Genomic DNA, 21,796 nt, shown 5'->3' with positions numbered 1-21,796 from the left:
CAGCCTCAATAGATGCAAGCACACAAGTACCTATACTGATAGCATCACATCGACGGTCCCGCTCACCTCAGAGAGAGTTTATTGCTGAATTTAAAAAGTGCCAAAATCCTGACATCAGGGAAAGCCACCAGAAAGAAGGTGGCAGATCGTGGTTAAAGGACCAATATTAGGTATTGAGGGAAAAAAGAAAAAAAAAAAACCCACAGCGTTTGCTGAACCGTAGGAGCCAGACTATTCCCCATAAGAGCTCTGCAGCCCTCAGAGCTACTCCAGCCTAGAGATACCCAAATAGTTCTGCCAAAGGAGAAGGAGCAGAGCTACGGCCGACTGGGATAATACGAGAAGCAGGTCTTTGCCTCGCGCGCTCCCTGCTCAGCCGCCCGCTCCTGCTCTCCCAAGCAAATGGAGCTACCCGAGAGCAGAGACGCTTCACCCCTGCTCAGGAAGCATGTGCCACCCCAGGAGCGAGGGGCAGCCCCTGCTTGCACTGCAGCCTCCTCTCAAACAACCCCCTTGCCCTTGCAGTACGGCCACCTCCCTCCCTGCACGTGCCAGCTTCGCGCCCTGCGTCCCTCGCCCGGCGAACGCGGTGCCCGCTGTCACCCAGCGCCAGAGGCCACCCTCTGTGCGGTCCAGAGGGATGAAGGACAGCCCTGCGGGGTGCTTACGGGCAGGCGAGGGGCAGCATCTGCCCCCTGCCTGCACCCACCACCCTGCCTTCACGGCACTTCCAGCCCGCGCAAGCACGGCCAAGTCAAGCCTCGCCGGCAGCGCTTAGGTCACGCCAGAAAGATCTCCTTCTCCGCAGTGACTGACCCCCTCTCGCACCGTCCAGACCCCGTGGCTGGCAGAACTGCCTCTGGAGTTGAGCAAGGGCAACAACAGCGCAGTCCCCGGCAGCTAGAGACCGGTGGAAAGGCAAGGTAGATCTACAGCGGACACCATTTAAAAGATAGCAGCAGACAGCGTAGGTCTGCGCGTAAGAAAAACAAAAAATAAATAAAAAGCAGCGAGCACAGAGCCGGGCTCGCCCGCGCCTGCTGCCCGGAGCGCCCGGCGAGCCAAGGCAGGGCCCTCCGCGCAGCCGGGCACCGGGCACGGAGCAGCCGCCGCGCCGGCTGCGCTCCCCGCGCGGCGGCGGCAACTTCTGCAGAGCCCCCGCCGCCCGCCCCGGTCCCCGTCCCCGTCCCCGCCGCCTACCTTGGCCTCGAAGCAGATGCCGTGCTGGAAGGCGTCCTCGTTGTGCAGCGGGACGCGCAGGTCGTGCCGGTCGTCCACCAGGTTGTACTTGGACTTGGCGGGCATGGCGGCTCCGCGCCGCGCCGCCCGGCCGCTGCCCCTGCCTCCCCGCCCGCCCGTCCACCCGCCGGCCGCGCAACCTCCGCCCCTTCCCGCGGGGCGGCCCCGCGGCGGGGAGGCGGTGCCCGAGCATGCGCCGCCCGCCCGCCCGCCCGCCGCGCAGCCCCGCTCCGCGCCCGCGGGGGGCCAGCGCCAGCCGCCGTGGGAGCGGCACGGCCCGCCGGCGGCGCCTGGGGAAGACGGGCTCGCGCTTCTCCTCGCCGCAGCGGGCTTTCGGGACCGCCGGGTCGCGGTCTGGGCACGGCCCGCTGCGAAGGGCGCCCTGCTCAGCCGCCCTACTGCAGGTGCGTGGGGACGGCCGCGCCGCTGCCGGCCTCCCCCTGCACGGCTCCGCTGCGCCCGCACGGAGCTGCCGGCACTTCCACAGCCGGATCTCGGGATGCTTTTCCACTGAAGGAAGATGTCAACAAGCCTTCATCTCTTGATTTATTCCTTATTTTGGAAGGGGGCTGGGGAAGGCCTTTGCTCTGCCTTGTGCCAACCCCCTTTTCTCTTGCTTTGCCCTTGAGCTTCCCCTATTCATGTCAGCAGCCAGACTGCAGCAACAAACATCAGCTATGACCTAGAGGGAAAGTTCCCAGACCAGGCAGGATGCCTGCCCAGTGGACACAGCAGAGCCTGTGATCGCCAGGTCAGAGTGCTTGGTTCATTTGTTGATGACCTTTGCAGAGATTCACACGGGCAGAAAAAGGCACAAAGAAGTCCAAGCCCACAAGGCACTTGAGCTGTCTTGAGTCTGGGACAGGCAGAAGCCACTGCCTAGACAGTCTGAAGCCTGGATCTGCTCTGCTGTGTCTGATCGTCTGGGCTCTTGGTGCATGTGCCAGTTCACCTCTGGCAAAGGTTTGCCTGACAGTACTGAAGTCCCAGGCTCTAGGAGCCATACAGCCACAGGAAGATTTGCATAGGAGGAAGGTTCAGTCTAATCTGTGCTCCAAGCAGGGCCAGCTTCAAAATGCAGGTCACTCAGGACCAAGTACAGGTGTTACTAGTTGCAGCTGTCTCCAGGGGTGCAGATCCCACTGCTTCTCTGGAGCCCTGTTCCAGTGCTAAATTTGATTAAATGGTCTTGCTGATTTCTAGTTTTCCACAGTCACCAAACCCTGTGGATTTGGTTAGGAACTGGATTCCCATGTGGAAGGGGTGGTAAACATCTCCTAGGGAGGTTGCTTTACTCCAAGCATAGCCATAGGTGCCTAACAAAAAGCCTTGCTGGTATTGCAGCCCTGCTGCAGCACTGTCTGCTGGCCCTGAATAGGGCAGTGTCAGGAGGCAGCTGGACCCTACTCCCACCTTACACCAGGCATGGGAGGAGGCAGCTCCTCCGTAAGCAGCACTGGGGGGCTTGCCTAGCAATGCAGGCACTGCTCCCAGGCCTCCAGGACTGGCAATACCCCAAGGCAGGAGAACTTATGGTTTGGCCCTTTGGCTTCTCTCCACCCTCACAATGGTGGTTCTGGCAGACTGTGGCAGTTCTCAGCACTTTCTGTAATCCTCCTAGCAGCACTGCTGAGTCCAGGGAAATAAATGTCACAGAGCAGTCCAGAGGAAACCCAGAGACTGCCATTAAAAAACTGGATTGAACCAAAGGGTGAATCTCTCTGCCATCACTTCTGAACTCTGTTCTCAGCTTTTGGGCCTCTCATTTCAGCATGAGCTTCCAGTACTGCTGCAGCATGCTGAACAGCAGCTCGTAGGGGCAGCACTCCTCCTACAACAGGTTCATCCCAATTGGAGCTATGCGTTCAGAGCAATTTGTGATACTCACAGCATCAGGCAGTGCTCTAGATGAAGTCTTGAAGACCCTGCAGAGAGTTTAGGATATCTGTGACATTAGCACATGATTCCACATTCCTATTTTTGTAACACCTGTGATCCCAGGGTGGGGGGAGAGAGAAAACACAATGCCCAACTCTTCTTGCCCTTGCACCATGTACATCCATCCACCACCTCTTCTTTGGATCGGGAGACTGGAAGGGCTCTCTTGGGACATCAAGCCTGGTCTACCACAGCCAGGCCAATACAGTCAGTACATGCGATTTGGCAAAGAATGTGAAGAGGTTTAAACCTTTACATTCATGTTTGTCCCTTAGTCCAGAACCTGTTTCCTCCCTTTCAAGGATCAATAGTTAAGTCCTAGAATTATGCATTTAAGTCGTGTAACCGGTTTGCTTGTTTTTCAGCTCCCTGCATTTCCGCTCTGGCAGGAGGACGTGCCGGTGGAACAATGGGCTGTCTGTGGGATAGAGCGAGACAAAGGTCCAATGTACCACACCAACAGGAGCAGATAAAGACGTCAAAGTCAAGGAGATACAAGGTTGAGGACGTGGCCTGTGCAATCCTGAAAGAGCCACAGGGACATTTTGAAGGACACCTCCATAACCATTTCCAATACCCTCAAACAGATAAGCAGAAACAGAGTAGATGGAGCAAAGTTATAAACTCAGCTAACTTCAGCCTTAGTGTGTGAAGGTATTTCAGTTCCCAGCTCCTCTTCAGGCACTTTGGTATCAGTGAGGTCTAAATCCAGCCCTCTTTTGGGCACAGGTTGCATCTGCTGACCGGTAAATACGGATTGCAGATTTACAAAACCTGCCTGCCATCTCCTGGGTAGGGAATGAAATGCAGCACAGAAAGCCATGAGCCTGCTGCCCACAGACACCAAGGCTGGAAAGGCTGTGCCCTTCTCCAGTGCTCCTGCACCTTTGCTCAGAGTTGCCCTGTGCTGGAGCCCTTCTTTCCTTTATTTCTGCCCCAAGATCCCAGTCTACACCAGCACACAACCCCTCCCAGCCCAGGGAAGGGCTGGGGCTGAACCCTGGCTCACGCCCAGCCCGTCCACCCTGCAAGCGCTCCCAGTGTGCAGTGAGGCCTTGGCATGAAACACTAGTGCTATTGCACCCATCAGCAGGCAATTTGCAGACTTCCTTTTCCTCAACCTGGAAAGTTTAGATGATGTTCTTCCTCCTGCTGGTGGCTGGGGAGGGGGTGGGGATGGCAAGCAGCAGGGTCCTGGGCTGCTGATCTGCAAGGTCTGAGGATTTGCAGGGTCTAGCCCAGCACACAGCGAAAGGGAGAGCCAGTTACCCACCCCAGTGGGGTGCAGACTCTGCCATTGTTCTGCACTGACCGACCTGATCTAAAACAAGAAAAAGCTGGTCAAGGGGCATTTAGAATCATGGATAGGGGTTTAAAACAAAAACATGAAGCTTTGGCAGGCTTTATAAAGACAGACTGGCCTGTCTTTATAAGACCAGCAGTATACATTGTCTAGTCTTACACTTAAATAATTTGGATTCTGAAGTATTTTCATCAGCAAGATGTCTGTTACTGTAACATTTGCAGCCTGCAAGTGAAGCCACCTGCAACCTTTTGTCTAGGCCAGGGAGATATGGGGAACTGTGATGTTTACACAGCACTTTGTATATCTAACCCCTTTTGTGCAGGGATCGCAAAGTTGCAGCATCACTCCCTGCAACTCTTATACCACACCATTGCAGGAAGAGAAATCAAGCAGTGATGCAAAACTGAGACAACGGTGAATGCTCAACACATGCCACAGGATAAGAACAGTAGCCCTCTTCTCATGCTACCAGCACTCTCAAAGCAAGTCCTTTGACACACCACAGCCAGTTAATCCTTAGCCCATTTCTAGTGCACATGGGCTTCCACAGCACTAGCGTGGCACAGCTGTTATGGGAAAACATACTGCACGCTGGAGTAGGGGACCTCCAGAGCACACCCAAAGGGCAGTAACAAAAAGGGCTTTTGGCCAGGTATGCAAATATTTTATTTATTGTATTGGGGGCAGGAGGGAATGAGAAACATCACTGAGCACGTCCATGAGAGGAAGTGAGCAGATGGCAGGTTTTACAGCTCCAAGCACTAAATTGTAAAGCAAATGAGCTCTCAGTCAGGCATTCAGACAGGAAAGGTATGATCCAGGCCACAGTTTGGTGCTCCACTCTGCTTTAACATCCTTCCAGAAATTCCAATAGCAGCAAAGTCCTTTTGGGTGCCTTTGCCACCTCACAGTCCTGCAATTAAGCAGTGCACTAGAGCATACACCTATGCATCATCAAGACATGGTTGTCGTGTGGCATCCTAAAGTTCAATATCTGTGTGCAAAAGGTTTTTTGTAATCTGTGAACGCCCTAGTGAGCTCAGGCAGGGAGTTGCATCATCCCTCCAGCCACCTGCACCATCCTAGGTGGGGGAAGCACTAAGCAAGGCACCCAGGTTGGCACAGCAAGTAAATACATTCTCTGCCTAACGAAACCTGGAGATTAACATCTAAATCGCCAATAGCAAGTGTTGGGAAGGAAGCAAGAACTCCAGAAAGGGGAGGAAGGCAAGTCTGTTTGAATTAAGGTCAGGGACTTACTGGCATTTTCTAACATTTTATTCTGATGAGCTGGCAGAGCTCATTCTCATCAGGCATACATGTATGTGTATACATATTTATTTTGGAGGTGTAACTGGGAACAATTTCAAAGCTGTTTGTAAGAGCCACAGACTGGCCTTTGATATCTGCTGGGGTGCAGATGGACTGTTAATGGAACAGTCTAAAAACTCAGGTTTTGTCTTCATAGACATTTTGAGCCTTTGCAACACTATTCCCTTTCAATCTGCAGTTATCCCAGATTTTTGGAAGATTTCCACAAACCCTAAGTCTTGAAGCATTTTTGTTTCAGAAAGACAAACACATGGTGCTTCTGAAATAAATATATTCCCTGGAGCAGAGCAGGTGCTGACTAAAATTAACATTCCTGCCAGTCCCCTCCACAGTCTGCCAGTCCTGCCTGGCCTGGGGGCAGCCCATCCTCTCCTTGCACAGGAAGGAGCCTGGGAGCCTTGAAACCCTGGAAGATTTGGGGGCTTCAGGAGCCCATCACCACCACAGGGAGTCAGGGACTGTGGGGGGGAAGCTACCCAGGCAGTGAGAGTACTCCCACACCAGCCTGATGCAATGCATCAGTCTGCAGAACATTTTGCAGCCATCCAATGCAATATTTTTTTGATCCTGTTCAAATCTCACTGGCCCATTAGCAATAAATATGCCTAAATAATGTTATGAGAAACATGACACACTGCATAAGCACAACCCTTAACCAATCTCAGCATGATCAATCGTAATAGTTGTCACCCTCACCACTTAAAGGATTAGCAGCTGACCATTCCAGGGATCAACACTTACCACTTCTGCATACTGTGCTTTCCATCCTTGCAGCAATCCACAGCACACAGCTCTGGGGATCAGCTCCTTTCCAGGCTCTACCAGCCAAAGACCCTACCCAGGCATGGCCAGAAGTGCTCTGGTAACCAGCTCCGAGGGCTGCCAGGAGCTCCCAGCTGCCTGCCTCCCTTTATTTCCCTGCGGAGCCAACCACATGTGCTTCCAACCACTTCTGCAGGTGCTCAGGCTCAGCATGAGTGAACGAGCTGGGCTGTGCCACCTGCCAAGACCATGGCATGCAGCACGGGGACAGCGAGCGGGCTCCACCCCTGTGAAATGCATTTGCGGCTCGTCATGCTGTCGCTCACAGAGTGGGATCACTGCAGAAGGAAAGTCTTGGGGTTACTTGTGTCCTGATGCAAGAGAAGTGAAAGGGCAAAGCCTCCCCTTTCTGTAGGAGGAGCCTGGGGCGCCCAGGACTCCAGGCTCGCCTTGTCTGTACGATTCCTCTCCAGAGGAGTGTTTTTTGGCCATAGCTTTTCTATTGCATCAGAGACAAGAAGTATTCTGAAGACATAGAGTTTATCTCAGCTTCTGTAACAAGGAGCAGGGAGGAAGAGCAGCTTCTTCATTTGGGCAACAGGCAATTAGCCATATTAGAACAATATACTAATTGCTGTGTCTTGCTGTCATGCTACTTGTAGCAATCCCTCACTTTGCAGCTGATAAATAAACACAATACTTGGCACTCTTAATTCAGGGATGCAGCTTATGGTCTTGAGAGGCGATATTGCTCAGTTTGCGCATGCAAGACACCAAAACGAGGATGAGCTGTTATCCTGGGCGCTCTCCCCCGCTGAATCGCTGTGGCTAATTGGAACCACTTTTGATATGTTTGTAATTTGCCAAGGCTTATTTGCTGTATAATCAGACACACGGCCCCTTCCTTTAATTGCCTTGTAAACTGCCAGAATGATTAATTCTGACATGAGCAAGCGTTTATCTGTAGACTGACAAGCAATGGCTTAGGAGGGTGGCTAAGACAGGGCTGGGGCGCCCTCGTCCAGCCCCCCGGGCCACACGCCAAGCCAAGCATCCCAAGGGAGTGGGAGAGCACCTGGCCCGTGAGCTGCAGTCGCTCGTCGCCCTTCATCCGTGCGTCCCCGTGCAGAGGCTACGCCTGGCCGCGCAGCCCCTGCCTCCTCCTGGGCGCTGCCGGCGGGCGGCGGGTGCCCCCGCGCCGCTCGCCGTGCCGTGCCCCCGGGCCGGCACCCGCCGCGGGCTGGAGCGGTCCCAGCAAACCCTCCTCTCCTCTGCGCTTCCTCCCCCCAAGGCAAAGTCCACCGCAAATCATGTACGCCCTGGGGCAAAGTGTGCCCGTCTCTGCCCGCACCTGGAAAATCGCCCTCAGCTCGGCCTCGCTCGCGCCCGTCCCCCCCCCGCCCCGTCCCCCCGCTCGAGCTGTCGCCCAGCCTGCTGATAGGCAAAGGCACGGGCAGCAAATGCTGCACCCTGGCTTCCACGCGCTTTACATGCTGCCGTCGTGACTCTGATAGATTCTCCTAAGGGACCTCTCATATCTCAGCAGCGAACATTTCACTATTTGCTGCTCAATTTTCTTGCCTGGAGATGTGTTAATATGGGGGGAAAAAAATCAAGCCCCAAACTGCAGTAACTCAAAATGTCAAGGGGAAAATTAAAACACCACAATTAATAGCCCAGTGTGTCATAATTACCGGGACAGCACATTGTAATATTTCACCCGTGGCCGAACGGCGATGTAAGGAGGGACGTGCCACTCGCGGCAGGGAGCTGGGCACCCGGCTCGGGGGAGGTTCGGGCCAGGGCGGCTGGGAGCATCGCAAGGCTGCGCGAGGGCAGTCACCGTGCCCCTAGCACTGCGCTGCCAGAGCGCGGGTGGGTGCCGAGCGCGTGGGCCCTTCGGGGTCCGCAGGAAGCTGAGCAGGGCCTGTGGTGCTGGTACCAATGCCGATGCGGGTGCTGGTGCCAGTGCTGGAGCGCAGCTGTGTCCTCAGCATCCCCAGCACCGCTAGAGGGAGATGGAAGGCCACCAAGAAGAGCCGCACACAGGATGTCCCTGGGCAGTGACTTGCACACCCGGAGATGTGGGCGATACAGAGACACGGGGGATGGGGAGACGTGGGCAGTGCAGAGACATGAGCGATGAGGAGACATGGGCGATGCGGGATGTGGGCAGTGCAGAGACGTGGGCAATGCAGAGATATGGGCAATGGGGAGATGTGGGCAACGAAGAGACGTGGGCAACGGGGAGATGTGAGCAATGCAGAGACGTAGGCAGTGCAGAGACATGGGCAATGAGAAGATGTGGGTAATGTGCTGGGCATGCCAGCACAAGGGACATCTCTTGGATGGGACCGCAGGGATGGGGCATCACAGCCCGCCAGGGAAGGCTGCTTCCAGCTGCAGGCAGGGACACCCGGCAGGATCGGAGCCAGCAAACTGATAGCTAACGAGCAAGAGGCCAGGGGAATTTGGCTGCAAACTGTGTGTTAGGGACAGGGATGTGTGCAGGAAAGGTAACCAAGCCTTGCAGGAAAAGCTGGGAATTGGGGTCCAGAGGGAACCGTTTCCACAGTTTCAAATGAAGACAGTACCTGGCGAATAGTCCTTAGCCCAAAAATGCAGGGCACAAGGTTTGCGAGCTGGCTGCAGGGCTGCGAGCGAGGCAGCGCCTGAGAACTGCTGGGGTTTGCCTGGGGAGGGACGTGCAAGGCGCAGCACCGGGCCCTGGCTGCAAATCCCCCGTGGAAGCGGGGCTGCGGCGGTGCAGCCCGTCTGTGGGCAGCTGGCTTGCAGCGAACGAGTGGCGCCGCTCGGGGTGAGAGCCAGGGTCTGAGCGGGATCCTGCACAGCCAGGCAGGGGCGGATGCTGGTTCGTTCACTGGGGGCTTATGACCAGCAGAAAATTTTAAAAAGTTTTGTGCAAATTAAAATTTGAACAATTTAATTGTGAGTTAGCAGAAATTATTCAGAATTTTAAAGCCAGACATTCTGGAATAGCTTAACATTTGAAAACGTGAATTAAAAAAAATAAAAACCAAAACAAAACGTGAACTGATGACTCTGTTAGAAGCTGTGCCACGCTGCCGGCTCCACGAGCCCTGCTGCACGCCCTGCCGCTCTGCCGCAGCAGTTTTCCACGGAGGTGGAAGGACCCACAGGTTGCTGGGCAGGGCAGCGCACGAGCTGGTGTTTTCAGCAAGTAAAAGGCTCTTGAGATGGTTCCTGCCTTGGCTTATCAGTGCTTTGAGGGACAGTTTATGTTGGAAACATAACGTAAGTGATGTGTCCTGGTGCTAGTTAAACCTGAAGCATGCGATATTTGTCACCTGGCTTCTTTTCCACCCGAAGGGGTTAAAAGCGTTGGTGCTACGCGCCGCGGCCCCGGGGTCCCGCCTGGGCTTTTCTTTCCTGGCTCCTTTCCGGGCGGGCGTAGGTGCCAGCAGAGCCCTGCCGCCGCTGACTCAGCCCACTCACAGCGCGGGGTGCGAAACTAGAGGGGACTTTGTTTCCAAACAATTGCAAACGCACACTTGGAGGATCTGCAATTTGAACTCACATCCCACTTCTGTTAAACGTGATGGATGGCTTTTCGCGACTGCTTCGAGAGCCCTCGGGTAGCGCACAGCAGGTGCCTTCCTGATTTATGGCTTGCCTCTTCGCGCAAGGGCGAACAAAGAGCCTATTCTAATTACCGCACTCTCGTCTGGGTATTTCCCTGTGTTGCTTACATCTGATTAGCAGCGCTCCTGCTTCCGCCTTTGGGCAGCTGACCTGTGTCTCCCCTGTCACCGCGGCGCGGGTTCGAGCAGTCCCCGTGGCAAAGGCGTTCGTGTGCGCTGGAAATTGCGTTTTCCTGAGGGACTCAGGCAGTGGGGGGGGAAAGGGGAGCAGCTTGCCGGGAAAATCCCTCGGCCCTCTCCTGCCTGCGCGGGAAGAGGCGCTGGAGCGGGAGGAGACGGGCTGAGCCGCTCCGCCGGAGACACGGCCGCCAGCACGGCCCGGGGGCTGCGGGGCCGTCCCGCGCCCGGCGCGAAGGAGCAAAGCGTAGCTGGCGCCGTCGGCACGTCGGTCTCCGACGGCGCGGGCCAGCCGCCGGCAGGAAGCGGGGAGGCATTCGAAGTGCTAAAAATAAATGTGCTTCTTCCTAAAGCGAATCTTGCTGGTTCGACTCTTTCCCGTTCTCTTCTGCGGGAGAGCGGTTAATTCTCCTTCGGAGCCCATTCACGCAGCAGATGTTGCTTTTCTTTGTGCGATTAGCCTGAAATCAACAGAAAATAATCCTGTCCTTTGACAAATATTTGAGCACGCGATTCTAGCACTACAAGGTGCTTCAGCAGCCAGAGCAGATGCCGAAATTGCTGCCCATAAGAAAAGCAAGTGCAGATGTACTTATGCTTTTAAAATAGCATCAGCCAAGACTACGGGCTGATGGGCGGAAGATGCATGTTAGCAGCTGCGGAGAGCGGCGCTTCTCCGCACCGCGGCGCGGGACCTCGGGGAGGGGCTGAGGATCGCCCTGGGAAGGGGGCGGCGTGCTCCCGCAGCGCCCACCCCAGCGCCTCCCGGGGAAGCCTCTCAGCGAGGCTGCTCCGCATGCTGCATGGCCTCCAGCTTGCACGCAGCCGGTCTCAAGCGACGGCCTTTGGCTCACGTTAGGGGTTTTTCCAGGACAGTGACACGCCGGAGCAAGCCCCGTGGAGGCCACCGAGGTGACCACCAAGGTTGGGGCTGGAGCGCGGGGGCGAGAAGCAACGGGCTCGAGGTGCCATGAGGGCAAGTCACACAGGGAAAGGTTTCTGCCCCCTTCTCCCAGGGGCAGGCCGCCCTGGAAAGCGTCAGGCCATGCGTTCCCCGCTTCCCCCGGGCTGTGGGAGCTTGGCCTCGTGTTCACCGTTACCGCCCGCTCGGCTCTCCTCCCTCCCCGCTGCAGACGCTGCCCGCTGCCACGTCACAGCGGCGCCTGGAGGAAATGTCACCCCTCCGCCTCTGCGGCGCCCCCGGAAATGCCCACCGGGGCAGGATTTCTTGCTCCCATTGACTTTCCGAAAAGAGCTTATCGGCTACTTTTTAACTCACTTAATGCGTTTTTTACCGATAACTTTTTAAACCGGAAGGTTGTGCCGACCTGACTCAAATGCCAACGCGCTCCAAGTATTGCACGTCCGCGCGGTTGCCTTTATCAGTCAAAGTCATAATCTCATCAGAGAACAAAGCCAGAACTATGTGACAAGCACCAAGTCCTGCAGAAGCCCGAGGCTGGGCATGAGTTATCGCCCCGTCTTCCTCTCCAGGCACATCGGAGCGCCCTCCTTCGCTGCTGGCTGCGGCTGGCGAGGGCGCGAGCGGTGCGGCGGGCGCCGGAGAGCCAGCATCCCCCAGCCAGCTCTGAAGTGCGTTTCTCCACTCCACCATAAGTGAAAACGCATATTTGAGGTGTGCTCTGATGCCCGCCTGTTCTCTCCTCCTCCTCGTGTGCATCTCCGCTCTCTCCCTGGCGCAGAAACACCTAGCGAGCCCTTCAGCCCTTCCTCTGTCCCCAGGAAGGGCCTTCGGCCTCAGCCGGGGACGGACCTGCAGCTGCACCACGGCTCGGTCTGCACACAGCGAGGGATCCTCCTTCTCCTTGTCCTTATGTGCACCGGCTTTTTCTCCGATGCTTTCATTTTCCTTAGCAACTATCTGCACTTCTGATTTCTATTAATTGCTCTTCCTCTCATGCATTCCTCCATCCTGGTTTTTCCACTTTGCACTTCAGTCTTTGCATCCCCCAGACCAGCAGGGGCAGGCAGCCCCGGCTGGGCTCGTTCCTCGCCTGGAGCTGTGACTTCTGACCCTGTGACGAACCCTCTCCTAAAAAGAAAATCCTCTCTATTCCCATTCTGCTTTTCCTATCGGATTATTTCTCCTGTTCTCCCTATTTCCCTCAGCTTCGGGAAAACACCCTTTCGCCTCATCACCCCTCTCCTCCTGCTTTCCGCCTGTGTGAGCTGGCAGCAGGTGAAGGGCAGGCAGAGCAGGGCACGGAGCCGGGGGACGAGCGGGGCCCTCTCCTGCGGGAACGCCAGCAGGGCAAGGCCGTGCCGCCGCGCCGGGTGGGGGACCCCACCGGCTCCCCACGTCACCGGCCGCTCGCACCCCCCTCCTCGTGCGGGGGATCATTTTCACCACTAAGGAAACCTCTGGGCGACATAACGGGTGTTTTTATTGGAATTTAATTTGCAGTCAATGCAGCTGCGTATTTCAAAGTCACTTCTTGTGTACCAAGGGGAGCGGAGGGAATAGCCCGTAACGGCTTTTTTGAAGGTGGTGCCTCTAGTATTCTTCTCAGACACACAAAAATGCAAATCCCTTCCAAATGGCATTAGAGCGTTAAATCCAGAAATATATTTGCATGGGCAAGTTCTCAGCAGTCTCTGAAATGGTTACCCCGGGCTAACGCAGCAGCGGAGCGCTCTCCGCTGCGATGGCTCCCGAGTGCCTGGAGCCCTGGCCGGCACGGCCGGAGGGCGCTCCCCGCGCCCGGGGCGGCTCCCGCAGCGCCGGCACGCAGCGGGCTAGTCCGCCTCTCCCGGGCTTTGGGATGCCCTGAAAAGCAGAAGTCACCTTCTTTCCCTTGCCCAGATCACAGCGCTATTTGAGGGAGATGATTATATCTTCATTTGTCTTCCAGGTTTTTAACTATTTGGGGTTTTCTAGCTTTTCCCAGCGACGGTGCGTGCTGGAAACATGCTTTTCTACGCAGTGCTCCCGGTGCACAACTCGGGCGCCCCGGAGGGAGGACCCAGGCCTGCGGGTGCGCGGCCCCGTCCCGCGCCCTCGTCCTCATCCTCCGCCGGAGGGCTCGGGGCAGCCGCTGCAGGCGGCGAGACGCAAAGCGGGTTAACCGCCTCCCTGCCGCCGCCTGGGATCGGATGGAGCATCGTTAGCCGAGCGGCTTCTGAGCAGCAACCTGCCTCCTGCTGAACCCCCTCTCCCCTCGCCGAGCTGATTAGCAGAGCGCGTCCGCACTATGTAATTAACCTAATGAACCCCGATGATAAAATTAGAGCCCACTTAATTGCCGGTGGCCCCGCTGCGGCTCGCGGCGCCCGTTGCCACGACAACCGGCCAGCGGCTGCTGCGGGGGGCTCGGCGCTGCCGGCGCCCCTTGGCCGTGCCCTGCCCGACGGGGACCCCCGGCCCGGCCCGGCCCGGCCCGGCCCGGCCCGGCCCGGCCGGCGGCCCCCCGAGACGAACTCCGGCGCGGGGATCAGCCTCCCGGGCTCTCGTCGCTCCCGGTTGCCCTTTTTACGGCGTTTCCACCCCAGGATCTCACGGGAGCGGGGCGGGGAGGCAAAGGCACCCGCTGAGGGCGGCCGCGTCCCGGGCGCGGGGGAGCTCGGCAGCAGCGTGAGCTTTGGGTGCGGGTGGGGAACCTGCCCAAAACCAGGAAGCGGTCGGGAGCAGGAGAGCAGGGAGGGAGCAGCACGCTCCTCCCCGCCCAGGCGGCCGGCAGGCGGGGGGGCGGGAGAGGCCGGTTGCTCCCGTTGCTCTCCCCTTCCCCACACGCGTGCCCCGCTTTTCGCCCTTCCCCCGGCCCCAGCACGGAGCCACGAAACTCTTCACGGCCCCCAGGACAAGGGACCGGGGAGAAGAGATGAGCGGCGCCCAGGGCAGCAAGTAGCTGCCCTCCTGTGACGCGAGAGGGGCGGTGAAAGGCTCGGCGGGTCTGGCGGAGCGTGCGCGCCCCTCGCCTCCGGCCCGGCTCCCCTTTTCCCTGCAGCCGCGCCAGGCGCTCGGGGGGAGAGGAGGAGGCGCAGCAGGGAGTCTTCGCCCCTGCGGACGGCGGCGCTGGGGCGAGCAGCGGGCACGCGGGGCCGCGGGGCCGGCAGCCGGGCTCGGGCGGGCGCGGGGCTCGGCGGGCAGCGGCAGGACGGCCGCTGGGGCAGTCACGCAGCAGCTCGCCGGGGCCCACGGCCGAATGCCACCCCCCAGGCGGGACCGGGGCCGTCAACAGCAGTACGAAGGAGGGCCAGCTGTGCGAGATGTCTGACGGGCGCCGCTGGCTCGTAGTGCCCGTGCCCTCCGGCTCTGCGCTGCTTGCAACCCCCTCCCCGGGCTGCAGGGAGCACGCAGGCAGCCGGCTGCGTCCAGGGAAGGAGGGACTTTGCTCTATTAATTAGAACATTTTGCTCTTCTATAGCACCTTCCAGCGAGGGGCTCAGAGCGCTTTCCTGCTATTAATTAAGCAAGGTAGCAGAGCTGTAGAAACCACGTTCAGCAAGGTCAAGCAGCCGCGCGGGCCCCGAGCAGCCTTGCTGCAGCCTGGCTCTCGCGGCCGCCAGCGGAGAGCCGGGCTGCGCGCCGCCGGGCACTGCCGCTGCATCGCGCCCGGCTGCAAGCGGGGCTGCAAAGAGGCACCGCGCGCCTCCGCGTGGGAGACGAGGCAGCCGGCGCTGGCGCGGCACGGCCTGGCCCCGGGCACAGCGCGCCCCGAAGCGCTGCACGTTCACTCGGTGCCTCCTGCTTTGCCGCCGGGGTTCGCTCTGCGGAAAGAGGGACTGCAGCTCGGCCAGAAACCGTGGGCTTGAGGGAGGCACCATCGGGCGAGATTTGCTGGCCGCTGCTCTGCGGATTGTAATAGCCCCTTCTGGCCTTAAAAATTATGAATCTATAAAATGGATAATTACTAAAATAGCTATGCCATTTCCCTGTGACATAACAATCATTTAAAATGTGTTTTAATATACAAAATGTAAAAGAGAAATGCCCCAGAGAAGCAGAAACGCCAAAGAGCATCAATTCACCCACTTGCAGCAAACTGAGTGGCTTTTTGCAAACTGAAGTGCTGCTTTTACAAAAACGAGAAGGAGCCCCTTTCCTGCCATGGGTTCCCAGAAACCCTGTTCTCTGCCCCAAATTACATCCACCTCTGTCCCTAATCCCCACACTTTGCAGCCTGCCCGGTAGCTGGATTTGGAGGGCGAAGCGATGCTACACAGGGGTAGCATCAGGGAAGAGGGAAGGCTCCCTTTTCTTGCTGAAAGTCAGCAGCCTCTTCTCAGCGTGTTTTTCCCTTTGTGCCCTCCCCAGGCGTCACGAGAGTTTGAAATTAGTTGCAGTGTAAAGGCCTTCATGCGAGTCGCGTCCCTCGTGGGGCTGCGGCCAGGAGAGGGTCAACCCGGCCGCCCCGTGGCTGTGCGGCTGCTCGCGGGGGTCTCGGGTCGGTTCCCTAACACACGCAACAGCCAAGCAGCAAAGTCCGGACGCAGAAAGGCAACGACCCTGCTGGAAAAATTAAGGGACCGCTTGCGAAAGTAGGTTTAAGGATATGGGAGCCCAGGCCTGCCCCAGCCTCATCCTACGCACCTCCTGTGCTCGTTCCTCTGCAGGCTGCTCTGCTCGGAGACATGGGTCCCCAACACACGGGAGAAAAAGTTTTCCAAGCCCAGAATTAAGGATAAAGACAACACCTTATTGCTGGAGACAGAATTTGCAACAGCAGCATGTCCTCGTGCTGTGTTACAGAAATGTGGCCCCAGCATAAATATTTCTAGGAATACTTTCCGGTCTGGATTTCAATATTCCTTTAAAGTGTCAGTGTCTGGGAAGTGGGAATTGAAATTGTGGAGGAACAATAGTTTGACTGATTAAGCAGTTTGCTATTGCAGGATGATAGACTTGAAAAAAAAAGTAAAAATACAGAGTAAATGAGAGAATGAGTGAGACTTTTTACAGTTGTGAACTTGTAATAATCCGCACAGCTGCCCGTCCTGTGAATAAGCAAATGACAGATGCTCCAAATCCACCTAGATGGAGTTATTTAGTATGCCTTCAACATAGATAAAAATGGAAATGAAGTTTAATAAGTCTCCTGAACTCTTTCTTTACTGCCCTAAGAGACAGCCAGAAGGCATTTAATTTCCTGCAACCCAAGAGCATAAACTGCACTCGGACACGTTACAAAACCCATCAGTCATCTTTCTGAAATACTAAATAACCGGGACAACATTTTCAGGGGCCGCGCGAGCCAACCGCCCGGCCGGCCCCGAGGCGCGCTCGCCCCTGCCCGGCCCACCGCTCGCTCCGCCGGTGGTGCCGCGCGTCTCCGACTCGGCCCCCGAGCCCCCGGGCTGCCCGGCAAGGAGACCCATGCCCTAAGGGCGGTGATCTCGGGGGCTGGCGACCGCAGGCCCCGAGGAGGCTCCGACTGCTCCCAGGGTGGGATCGCACCGCTGGCGGCGGTGCGGGCGGGCGGGCGCTGGCAGCACCGGGGGCTCCTTGCCGCCCGGGGGCCAGGCGGGCGCCAGCTCTCCTGGGACGTGCCGGCCCCGGCCCCGGAGCCGCGGGCCTGCCTCGGAGGTGCTGCTCCGTTGGCAGCCGCCCCGGGGGAAGCGTGACGAGCCGTTGCCCGGGGCAGGTTTACATTTAGGATGTGTTTGTGTTTAAGTGGAAGGGAGACGGTGGCATTTGCAAGCACGCTGCCTTCCCCGTGGGAGCAGTGTCAGATCATGGCTGTACGCGGCGGTCGGAAAGCCGATTATGGCACGGGGGGGCTCTGCCACGGCGAACGCAGGGGGACCGCGGTGGTCACGATAGGAGTAATCACTGCCAAGGGAAGTGGTAGCCCTCAGACCACATTAATCCTTTTAGGACATGACTTATATGGACAAGGAGACCTTCTGGCCCAGCCTGCTGTCCGCAGGAGAGCTTGCTCTGGTGGATGGCACCGCAGCTCAACTTTCATGTGGTCCTGAAAGGGCCAGCAAAACGGGCTGCAGCGCAGAGCTTGGCACCCGTTACCGGCTGGCGGGGGCAGAGCTTGCATGGTTACTGTGTCCTGTCCTGGGAAATCACGGCAGCGGGTGGAGGAAGAGGAGGGAACCAGGGAGGAGCCCCTCCAGGGCCAGAGAGGGCTTGCAAGGCCTGCCTTTAGCGGGCCCGCGTGTTTTGCAAGGCGCCGGGAGAGCATTCATCACCGCACAGGGCTGCAGCGCAGACAGGCGATGAGGAGGATGGATGGGCGCTGTCAGAGCGTTTCAGACCCGTGGCTGCGCCTTGGCTTCTCTTAGTCACGGCCGCGGCTGCGCGGGATGATTCACCGGGCGACGATGCGGGGCCGAGGAGCGTCAGGCTCCCCGGCGCCGGGGAAGGGTCTCGCGCCGGCTGCCGCGGCCGGCGGAGCTGCGCAGAGCTGCCCGCTAACGGCGGCGGTAACCCCTGCCGGCTGGCCTCCCTCTCCCTTTTCGCCTCCGCTGCTGGATTAGGGTAACTCAGAGAAACTGGAAGGGGTCAGGGAGCGGTCGCTTCCCCCACCCGGATGAAACGCGCCCGAGGGCGGCTGGAGGGGTCTCTCGGGCGCCCCGGCACCCGGGAGAGCGGGTGCTGCTTTCCAGGCACCGCTTTCTGGCAAGCGAGAGGCAGAAATTTGTAAATGTGGGGGCTCTGCCTCTCTGACAAAAGCCTTTGCCTGGCAGTGAAGGAATCCACAGAGAAAACCGTCGGCGTTGAAGAAGCGGCCTGCGTTTCCCTTTGAAATGCAGAGCGCTTGTAAAAACCGGCGGGAGATAAAGGGCAGGCTGGCGCGGGAACAAATACAAATTGGTCATGAGTAAGCTTCGGCTGGAAATCAGGAGGATGCTGGCGGCTGTCAGGGGAGTGAAATTCTGGCTGGCTTTCCAGCGAGAGCCTTAGCAGGGGAGCAGGGCTCCCGCGGCCGTCGGGAAGAGCGGCGGGTTTGGGCAGGTCCCCGCGGGCGCCCCGCGGCGCGGGGGCCACCGTGTCTGGGGGGGGGGCTGTCCCGGCCCAAACCGCGCACGGATGGACAGCTCGTTCGGCGCGGGAAGGCAGCGTTTCTGCATCAGACACGGAAGCTGGAAGGGGCCCAAAAACTGCAGCTGTGTTGAGCAAATTGGATCGTTATATTAGAAACCGAACAGGAGGAATCTGTGAACAAGAGCAGCTTGATGCTAACGGTTTTTCATCTGAAGAGGGATGCAACAAGGCGAGCCCACTTCCCACCGTTACCTTGGCCACAGGATGACGGGGACGACAGTTTGAGATTCGTTCTCATCATATTTCCCACTATCAATGCAAATAGCCCCCCAGGCTGCTTCCCCCGCTGACCCGGTGCTGTCTCTGGGCTGGGGCTACGGAGAGCACGGAGGACCAAGGCAGAAGGGCTGAGACACAAATCGAGGCCAGACCGGTCCGTGACGCGAGGTTGGGACTTAGAAACCCGGCCTGGATTACACATTCACCTAGTAAAGATGTGTGCAGCTGAGTTAGGGCACAGAGCGAGGTGGAGGAAGGCATGGGAGCAGAGGCCCTCCTGGTGCACCCGGGAGGCAGGCTGCGATACGTGCCGAAGCGACCGGTCGGAGGCAGGCCGGGATGCTCAGCCGGGGAAAAGCAAGACACTCGGCAAAGGGGAGTTTAAATTAAATGTCGGATGTGAGCTGGCACTTTAATGATAAGCGTGGGTGCGTGCCCTTTCCTTGGCGGCGGCGAGTCACCGAGTGCACCCCGGTGGCCCGCGCAGGCGGGCGCGGGTGCCTCGCAAAGTGGCCGCGGGACCGCGCGCCGATTTTTTGCAGGAGCAGCACTTGTGCTTTGCTGCTTTCTGTTTTTCTGCTGCCCTTGAGTCACAGTTAAATTTGTCAAGAGTGATTTACAGCTGTGTCAACAAGTCGACCCAGGTTGCTAGCCCACGCTGCTGAGAGGAGGAGGGGGAAGAGCAGCCGAAACGCTGCACAAACTGGAAGGCTCGAAGAGAAAATTGCAGCCACTCTCTTAAGTCGCACGCTTGCCTAGTTAGGTGTTACCGTAATTGCTCTGCGGCCTCCAGGGGCTGGCGTCGCCCGTGGACATTTCTCTCGCCTTTCATGCCGTGCTGAGCCTGTGTGACAAGGCTGAAATTCAGCGTACGGTCTCACGAGGGTTCAATATCTTCATCTTGTTTCTGCAGCGTGCTGAGAGCCGACACGCTTGTTTTCCCAAAGATGTCATGCTGCTCCTCTTGGAGGGAAGAAATATTTGCATGCCGAACCAGAGAATCACAGAAGTGTTGTTTGGTCTCTGGTCCAGCCTCCTGCTTGGGGCAGGCTCTGATGATCTTAATGACCATCTCCTGGGCCCCTCCATAGTCCTCCGGTTTCTCCAGGTCCCTCCTGGATGGGGGCAGAGGCCCACACTGGACCCTACTCCAGGTGTGTCCTCACCAGCACCAAGCAGGAGGGTTAATAGCTCCCCTCCGTCTGCTGACTATTCTCCTCCTAACAGAGCCTGCTTGTCTTGTGATGGGTCTGGAGGTCATCATATCTCTTCTGATGGGGAAGAAACAAATCCACCTCTTCCCTGCCACCAGGGTCCATAATGTTGACACTGATCACTGCGGCACTGGTGGGACGGTGTGCAGTCTGACATCCCGCTTGGAGCAGGGCTGTCCGCAGTGCTCAGCCAGGTCAGGTCGCTTCAAAGGGAGCAAAACGTGGCTGTGTCCCATGCCTGCACTCATTGACTCCCGAGCTGGGAGCTCTTCGACCTGTTAATTCCTGACTCCGAGCAGAGCCGCCCTGCAGAGGACTGCGGCAATTACTGCTCACAAATCCCTGCCGTAACACTCGTCTGCCCTAATGCTGAGATGGGGAAGGACGTCTTGTTGCTCCCCGGAGACTTTTGGAAGCGGTATATGGGAAGCATGACATTTTCCTTCTGCTTTATCACCGAAGCAATCTGGACAGACAGCAGTTGTCTGTTGGAGTGAAATACCACTGCTGCCATGGCCTTGCGTGTAGCTGGGGCTTATTCGCCGGGAAGAGAATCTCTGTGGCCACTTATAAATCTATGAACACTGGCAAAAGGCAGCAATGGAGGCAAATGCATGCTTGAGACGGAGGAAATGCAGCCCATTTCTGTGAAAACAGCATGTCTTACGCCTTTAGCTTTAGATAAAGAGAATTAAAACCACGCAAGCTAAAAGCGGTACTGCCAACACTAAACACGCAGAAACAATGAGTTATCTTCTCCCAAATATTAAAGCTTCTGAATAAATATTAATGTTGGTCTCATCTGATTTTCATTCTGTTTTTTCAGCCTGAAATGTTTGCATTCTCCGGATGGGATTTACCTCGTGAGGGCTGGAAGCTCCCTCTCCAACGCGTGAGCGAGGGGTCCCGGATAAGCAGGGGCCTGGGGGCGCTGAGACCTTGGCCACCTCGGTTACCACCCGAATGGTGTGAGTGCCTGAGACTCGGGGAGAGCTGGAAATTATGAGCGATGGTGAGAGCTGAGCCTGCTGCTGGGACCCTCTTTTCCCTGCCAGGTTGGTAGGTGGGCTCTGACCCGGCTGGGTCCCCGCGCCGCCGCTGCAGGAGGACTGACCCGGGGCCCCGTCAGGCCAGGCGCCTGCTGCACGCCTCGGAAGCGATGGGAAAGTCGCTTCTCTGTTTCGGCGTAAAACTTCCTTGCGACGAGCGGGTTCTCCTCCTCATCCAATGCTGTTTACATGTGAGTCAGCTGTGGTGGAGCTGATTTAAAAGTACCATCCTGACAATAACATCTACCAGTAAAAAAATGAGCTTAACAAGAACACTTCAAAGGGGTTGAAGTGATTGTCCTCGTAGCTGCGCAGAGTAAATCCGTACCGTGGAGCGCAGGCATCTTTGCTCTGCAAAGGAGGATGTTTGCCGAAGCCGGGGGATGCTGTACCGGGCGAAGGCTGGAGCTCCGAACCTTGCTTGCAGAGGAAGAGGTGCTGCGTCCCGCTGCACTGAGTTTTGGGCTGTGGGATTGGTGCCAGGGCCGCTCTGCTGGCACCGAGGCTGCGCCTCCGCTCACCCCCACGTCCCTGATGCCTGCGCTCGGCCGGGCAGAGGTGCGCATCGCTTAGGTAGCACGTGTGCTGGGCCTACAGGGCTTATAAGCAATGAGATCCCCACGGCTGGATAAATAGGCTGAGCTGGAGCTGCTCCATAAACTGCTGCGTCTAGCAAGAATTTCCTTTTCGTCGTGTTTCCTCGGGCGTTCTGCTCCTCATATTGCAATAGCAGCACGCTGCTATTATTATTGCTATTGCTGTTATTATTATTACATATCACTTTTTAATTGCCCGCTAAATTTGCGATAGCTTGGAAAAACAAAGGAAGATGCATAATTTGAAATGCTAAAGAGAGCAGGAGTAAAGATGGGGAAAACGCAGCGCATCTAGTAGAATTATTGAAGAGGTGATGAGGACAT

At 57.4% G+C, this 21,796-nt stretch overlaps 1 protein-coding gene across 3 annotated transcripts in view; it reads right to left on the bottom strand.

Annotated features, from left to right (window-relative positions):
* NOS1AP (nitric oxide synthase 1 adaptor protein) overlaps positions 1-21,796 on the bottom strand; it is a 273,521-nt gene that overhangs the window by 46,897 nt on the left and 204,828 nt on the right. For 2 of the 3 annotated variants that reach the window (XM_068952161.1, XM_068952163.1), the window contains exon 2: positions 1,201-1,326. In XM_068952161.1, the coding sequence (XP_068808262.1) occupies positions 1,201-1,305 (105 nt within the window). In that variant the 5' untranslated portion in view covers positions 1,306-1,326. Of the gene's footprint in view, positions 1-1,200; positions 1,349-21,796 lie in introns of those variants that run through there. The other variant, XM_068952162.1, reaches the window with a different exon arrangement.

Source organism: Struthio camelus, chromosome 8 (genome assembly GCF_040807025.1).
Source record: "Struthio camelus isolate bStrCam1 chromosome 8, bStrCam1.hap1, whole genome shotgun sequence".
Classification (NCBI taxonomy): Eukaryota; Metazoa; Chordata; class Aves; order Struthioniformes; family Struthionidae; genus Struthio; species Struthio camelus.
This window is presented reverse-complemented; position numbering and strand designations above follow the sequence as displayed.